Below are 7,343 nucleotides of genomic sequence, written 5' to 3' on the forward strand. Positions count from 1 at the left end.
AGAACCAGGGGGAGCGGAGGAGGGAGAGAGAGTTGGGGAGAGAGAGGGATGCAAAACTTGAGAGACTATTGAATGCTGAGAATGAGCTGAGGGTTGAGGGGGAAGGGGGAGGGGGGAAAAGAGGTGGTGGTGATGATGGAGGGCACTTAAGGGGAAGAGCACTGGGTGTTGTATGGAAAACAATTTGACAATAAAATATCATGGAAAAAAAGAAATGGGTGTACTAGATCAAAGCATATGAACAAGTCATAATTGAGTAGAAGTTTGTCGAGTTGCCTCCAAAAAATTCTGCTAAGGTAAACTTCCAAAAGTGAATGAGAGCGACTATTTCTTTACATGTTCCCAGCTCTGGATATTTCTCAAAATATTTATCAACCTGATATCAAAATATGAGATTTTACTATTTTTCAATGGAATCTCTGTATGTACCAGTGATCTCAAACATCTCTTTATATTGATTAGCTACTTTTCCTTGTCCATGTCCTTAGTCTTGATTCAGTTTTCTTTTTTCTTATGATCACATTATCTGTCTTGTAGGCAATATTTTCCTCAGTCTGTTATTCATATTTTGAATTTGGTAGTGTTGTGTTTTTCCCTAAGATCATAAACTTCAAAGTAGACAAGTAAGTTGATTTTTACTTCATGATTGTTTTTTTTGACACACTTGGAAAGGGCTTTTATATCCCCAAATTATTATTATTATCTTATTTTTTTTAGTCCTTTTACATTGTTAGTTTCCACATCTCTTTGATCCACCCAAAATTTTGTTTAAGGCCCTTTTCCTTCTAACCCCTTCCTCAGCAAGTGAGTTGTCTCCAGTTTCATAGGTATTAAAAACTACCTTTATAATGTCCTAAGTGCTCATGCATACTTCCTGGGCTTGTTATGTTATTATTATTATTCACTTCTGAACTTATTATGTTGGTGTCTTACTATTTATAACAGTAAATTTTAAGTACCTTATGTGACAAGCCCTCCTCTATCTTCTTTTTCAATACTTTCCTGACACATTTATCTTTTCAGATATACTTTAGATCTATTTTGTTAAATTACAGTTTTAAAAATCTGTTGGAAAATTAACTGGAGTTATACTGAATTATTACATTAATTTGTGAATTAGAGTTGATTTGTACAGTTGTCTTACAAACTATAAATAATTAACATCTTTATTTATTCCAAGTTTTCATTTCTTAGTTGAATTTTGTAGATGTCTTAATTTAATATATTACTACAAATTACTTTCTACATTTAATCCTAGTATTTTACATTTTAAAAAATGTTAAAGGGGATCAGTATTGTGTTTTTAGACAAGAATTCTTTTTGTGCATAAAAGAGTTACTGATTGTTTTGTATATCATTTTTAAAATATTCTACCTTACTAAATTCTCTTATTGTTTTCTAATAAGGATTTCGATCAAATATCTTAAGATACTTAAGATATCTGAAGATACACAATCAAAGTTAACATCAGTATCGGTAAGTATGCATATTTCTTTCAAATACTTAGTTCTGTTATTTCTTTTTCCTAATTGCATCGAATACCATTTCAACAACAGCCCAATTATGGCAAGAGCCCTAATGTCCATTGACAGATGAATGGATAAAGAAGACACACACACACACACACACATTGTGGAATACTACTTGGCAATAAAAAAGAATGAAATCTTGTGATTTGCAGCAACATGGATGGAAGTAGAGTATATTATGCTAAATGAAATAAGTCAGTCAGAGAAAGACAAATATCATGATTTTACTCATATGTGGAATGTAAGAAACACAACAGATGAACATAGGGGAAGGGAAGGAAAAATAAGATAGAAACAGAGGGAGACAAACCATAAGAGACTCTTAAATACAGAGAACAAACTGCTGGGCATTAAGGAGGGCACTTGTTGTTTGAGCACTGGGTGTTGTATGGAAGCCAATTTGACAGTAAATTATATTAAATAAAAAAATAATAAATTTTGAAAAGAAGGGAAAAAGAATAATGTAAAATAATAGTGATTCTAAGGAGAGTCCAGATGTTAGTGTGAGGCCCTGCTCTTTGTCACTCAATAACCAAGGGGGGGTATAGTAAAATCTTCCAATAGTTTTGGACACTGGAGGGCATCGGGAACTTTCCCTACCTTTTTGGTGGTTCTCTGGGAGAAGGCACTTTGCAGAAGAGCCACTGCTACATGGGGCAGCCCTATCATGACAGCTCTGGTCTAGGGAAGAGTGTCTGATATTCCACACAACATGTGAACACACATGAACATGAATGTTCTCAACCACGCTGGGCCGTGAAATCTGAGAAGTTCTTACGTACACTGGTGGAGCCCTGCTGGAGCTGGGAGCCAGTGTGTCTCCAGAGGGCATCAGGATAAGTGAGGGGTCCACGCAGCAGCTGAAGTCAGAGCCCAGAACCGGATGGAAGACATCGCTTAGTCTAACAGAATCAGTCAGCAGGAACAGTAAGCCCTAAGAAGGGCATCAACTCCCTTCTCAAAAAAAAAAAAAGAGAGAGAGAGAGAGAGAGAGAGAGACACGTATTACCCATGCTGAGTGTAGTCAAGTTCCACCAGCAGTGGGCGTTGGCAGAGACACCCCTCCCGAAGTTGAGAGGATACATAAGCCTAGAGAATCTGGAAAGGTGTAACAAAATCGACACAGAAAAAACAGGAGGAAGGAATTCAAAAATATGAAAGTAAAAGCTTGATGGAATTGAAAACCAGGAAGTAATAGAGTAATAATGACTAAATGTTGGCTCTTTGGTAATATAAATACAGATAAAATGGCATGTAAAATAAGGCAATAAAAGAGAAAAGACATCAAAAAGGAATGGTGGGAGTGAAAAAGAAGCAAAATCAACAGCTCCAGATGCAATGTTAAAATCATGAGAATATTATTGAAAGCAAAAAATTGAAAATATAGGCACCATTATATTTTAGGAACGTATATATTACTAAAATATGCCCAATATTATGAAAAAAAAATGAATCAACCAGAAAGTATTGAAGAAGATGAGCTTCTGAGTCTTACAGCTTTGGGAAAGCCACTTGGTTTCTGTAGGCTTGTTTCCTCTCTGGTGCAATGAAAATAGTATCTTCCTCCTGGAATCTTGTGAGGTTTAAGGCAGACATACACGCAGAGTTAGGACAGTGCCTAGCATATAAATCCTCACTAAATGTTATCTTTTATTATGCTTATGACAAGGATATCATTACATTATTGTAATAGTGAAATCCTGGGAAAGCATAACACTAAGAGAATGGTTAGACTGTGGAAAATCACAGTATAGGGTTGTGTATCATGAAGCTAAATGAGGAAGTTCCATGTATTGTGTTAAGAAAAGATTACCTAGACTATTGTTGCATGACAAGGGAAAGTGCAAAATCATATGTAGAGGGTGACACTACGTATGTGTCAAAAGCAAGGAGAGAAAGGTGGGGGAGGTATTGAACTGGTAACTGGCATGGGAGTGGAGGTTGGATTGAGTGATAGTCAAGGAAAATTGATCTTTATCTGCATTTTTGAACTCCTGCCATGAAAATGATAGACACACTATCTAGGGAATAGAATTTAAAATTTTTTGTTTGAATACTTAAAATTAAAACTAGATCTTTCCTGGTTTCCAGAAAAGGAGTCTGAGAAAAATGTGGTCTACACTGGAGCACCCTCTCTCCCCTCAAAATACCTCCTTAAAAACTTCTTGGATTTCCTGTCTCACGTTCAGATCCTTTATCCATTTTGAGTTTATTTTTGTGGATGGAAACCAATTTGACAATAAGCTATTAAAAAAACCCAAACAATTTCTCGGCTTTCCTCTCCATCCACTAGATGGCTGCTACCGCCAGTCTTCCCCTCCCTCTACAAAAGCTGCAAGGCCCTTTCCTTAGTTCCCTGCCTGTTCCCAGTTTCATTTTTCCAAAATTTAAAAGTAGTTTCTATTTCAAACATTCCGCAAATGCAGAAATGAATTTCTCTAATTGCGATATACCCATTCCTGTAAAACAAACACATTGTCCCCTTTGTTTCGGGTCTAATTCTTAATTTAACCAGAAATAAGACGCTATAGGACCAAAACTGCTGGTGCTTTGGGAAGCCAGGAAAAGGTTGGGGGGGCGGGTATTCTTTTGTAATCCCTCTTATTATTGAAATGCCAGTGAATCAGGACCTGCCCTTATACCTCTTGGGGTACAGCCCTCCATCTGAACCCCCTTTTGAGGGCGCCCTTGACCTCCTTGTTGCGAAGGCTGTAGATGAAAGGGTTCAAGGTCGGTGTGAGCACAGCATAGACCACGCTGGCCAGACGGTCATAGCGGGCTGAGTAGGCAGATGACGGCCTGAAATAGACGGAGAGGACAGAGCCGAAGAAGAGCGACACCACCACCAGGTGGGCCCCGCAGGTGGAGAAGGCGCGGCGCCGGCCCCCGGCCGACCGCACTCCCAGCACCGCTACGAGGATGCGCAGGTAGGAGAGCGACACGAGGAGCAACGGGGTAAGCACCACCGCCAGGCCCTCGGAGAAGATGGCAGCCTCCGCGGTCGCCGTGTCCGAGGTCGCCAAGCTCAGCATCACCGTCATGTCACAGAAGAAGTGGCGCACGGGGGCGGGGCACGGGTAGGAGAGCGCCGAGATGAGCAGCGTGTGCAGTAGTGAGTGCAGGTGGGCCACCGCCCAGGACGTGGTCACCAGCGCCGTGCAGCGCCCGGGCGTCATGACGGCGCAGTAGTGCAGGGGGCGGCAGACGGCCACCGCGCGGTCATACGACATGGCTGCCAACAAGTAGCTCTCGGTGATGTCCAGAGCCACGAAGAAGTACATCTGGGAAAAGCATCCCTGGAAAGACACGGCCTGGCCCGGGTGAAGCAAGCCGACCAGCAACCTAGGGACGGTGACGGTGGTAAAGCAGACGTCCACGAGACTCAGGTGACCCAGGAAATAGTACATGGGGGAGCGGAGGGCCCTGTCCCACCTCACCACCACCACCATGGTCAAGTTGCCCAGGGCATTGAGCAGGTAGACACTGAGGAAGAGCAGGAAGAGCAGGGGGTGGATGTCTGCTCCGTCCACCAGGCCGAGGAGGAGGAACTCTGGGGCTGTGGTGCCGTTGGCCAGCGTCATGGAGTGGCCGGAGGGCGGGGATGCTGCGGGGGCAGAAGGGGAGCAGGCCTAAGTTCGGACACCTTCAGGCAGGCTTCTGCGTGTTGGGGTTCCATGTCCTATTTGTAAATTTCTGCTAGCTAAAAAGGCTTGGAAACCACAGTGCCCACCCAATAATCCTCATTTTATGAAGAAACCGAATCTCAGTTCCTAAGGTTGCCGGTAGTTTCGAGCTTGGAGTAGAACAGACCTAAAGCTCTGGCTCTACCACTCCGGCAGTGTGACCTCTCCGCACCTCTGTTTCTTTCATTGATGAAAATATGAATAGCTACCCATGGAGTTGGTTGTGAAGATAAAGTGAGTAATACGTGTAAAATACTTAGCACAGCACCCAGCACCCAAAACTGTTACCGATCTACCCATCTATCTGCCATCTATGTATTTACCATCATTTGCTTAGTCAAACAAGGATTTGAGGCAGAATTGGGACCCAGAATTGGGATCTGAAAACCAGTTGAAGTTTCTCCATATAACTCCTTTTGGCATTTGCTGTTCATTTATTCACAACATATTATGTGCTAACTCAGGAATCACTGAACTTTTCTGTCAAAGACCACAGAGTATTTTAGGCCTGTGGGCCACATGGTCTCTGTTACAGTATTCAGCTCTGCCATAATAGCATGAAAATAGTCATTGGTGATATGTAAATGAATGGCCATAGCTTTGTTCCAATAAAACTTTGTTATAAACATGCAGAAGGGGCAGATTTGGCCCATAAGACATAGTTTGCTGACTTCTGTGCTAGGGCCTGTGGGGAACAAGGTGAATCTTAGCTTTTGCCCACACTTTGACCTACAGCAGCTTGCAATGTTTCATGCTCTACTAATTTTATGAACCATGCGAGAGAAAAATCATTCTACCGGAGGAGTTTGGGAAGGATGTAAAGAAGAGATGGGATTTGAACTGGACCTTGGAGAATGAATAGGGTTTTATCCAGCAGACATGCTATGGTGTGGGAGGGGAAGGCGTCAGACGGGGGAAGAGATTTGTGCCTGTTGTTGGCAGAGGAGGTGTGGAATCAAGAAGGTAACTTCCACCTATGATACTGGGGCCAGGCTTGTCTTTGCTCTGACCTCAGCTGACTGAAAACTTCAAAGCTTCTCAGCTAACCAAGTGACTTCAGTTGTCTCCAAAACAAAGCACTCATTTTGTTACCTACTCAACCTTTCCTTAAAATACATTTTTCCCACTGATGCAAAGTTTCTATAAATCCTCTATTCCTAGCGTGACTCATCCCTGCTTTGCCAGGAAAGAGGGACAGGCTTTGGTGAGCTCCCAGAGCATGGACCGAGTCAGTTCTTAGCTCAGATGCTTTTTGCAAGAAGGTGCTGCGTTCATTCCCTCTTTTGCCCAGTGATCAATACACAAAACTCACCCAATCAGTATTTTTTGAATGAAGCTTTGAAGCTTTTTAAAGAGCAAAGAGAGAAAAAAGAGGCAAGGGAAGGTGAAAGAGAGGAGATGATGCACACACTTCAGTTTCTGCTCTTGTCACTTCACAGGAAAAATCCCAGATGTAGCTTTTTTTTTCCTTCCATTTTTCTGCTTTTCTATCACTGCCACCCATTGGCCATCCCAGGGAGTGACCTGCCTATGCCACTTCCACCCCTTCCCCCAGCACAGAGCTGAAGTGTTCAATAGCCAGGACCTTGACATCTCTCCGATTCGTCCTCTCTTGAGGTACAGGATTCTCCCCTGCAGAGCCCCTGACCTTCCTTCCCCACCTTCAAGTGTGATATAAAGGAAAAGCCACTGGCTTTGCAGCCAGAGCCACCTGGGTCTTAATCCTGCTTGACTTTGTAAATGTAGACCATATTCATTTCAGCTCTGCTCTTCCCACAGAGTGGAAATACCGATGATCCCTCTCTGTATGGTCGATGCCACGACTAAATGGGTAATGTACGTATAAGCATGTAGCAGAGCATGGATGCTTAGGAGATGTTGCTTCCCCTTCCCTCAACTTCTGATACCTTCTGCCTGTTTCTTGAGGCTACTCGAGGCAATCCAGTCCACTGCTGGGAGCCTGTAGTTATTTAAAGATGTTTTTCTTAATCTCAACTGAAACCTGCTTCCCTGTAACTTCTCCAAATGGTCACAGTTTGGGCCACTGGGAGTTAAACACCTAATCTCCCTTCTCTGCAGCTTCTCACGCAATGTTAAAAAAAAGTCTATGAAGTGTTCTTCTCTCCAACCC

General features: G+C 42.6%; 1 protein-coding gene across 1 annotated transcript; it reads right to left on the reverse strand.

Moving 5' to 3' along the window:
* Nucleotides 1-4,165: 4,165 nt before the first annotated feature.
* On the reverse strand, nt 4,166-5,110 carry LOC115282834 (olfactory receptor 1L6-like). Its single transcript, XM_029929034.1, has one exon. It carries the CDS (start codon nt 5,108-5,110, stop codon nt 4,166-4,168), a length of 945 nt encoding a protein of 314 aa, XP_029784894.1.
* Nucleotides 5,111-7,343: the final 2,233 nt, after the last annotated feature.

The sequence above is a fragment of the Suricata suricatta genome, chromosome 17, assembly GCF_006229205.1.
Source record: "Suricata suricatta isolate VVHF042 chromosome 17, meerkat_22Aug2017_6uvM2_HiC, whole genome shotgun sequence".
In the NCBI taxonomy this organism is placed as follows: Eukaryota; Metazoa; Chordata; class Mammalia; order Carnivora; family Herpestidae; genus Suricata; species Suricata suricatta.

Coding starts and splice junctions, on each gene's coding strand:
- LOC115282834 (XM_029929034.1), bottom strand. CDS start 5,110: ATGACGCTGGCCAACGGCACCACAGCCCCAGAGTTCCTCCTCCTCGGC.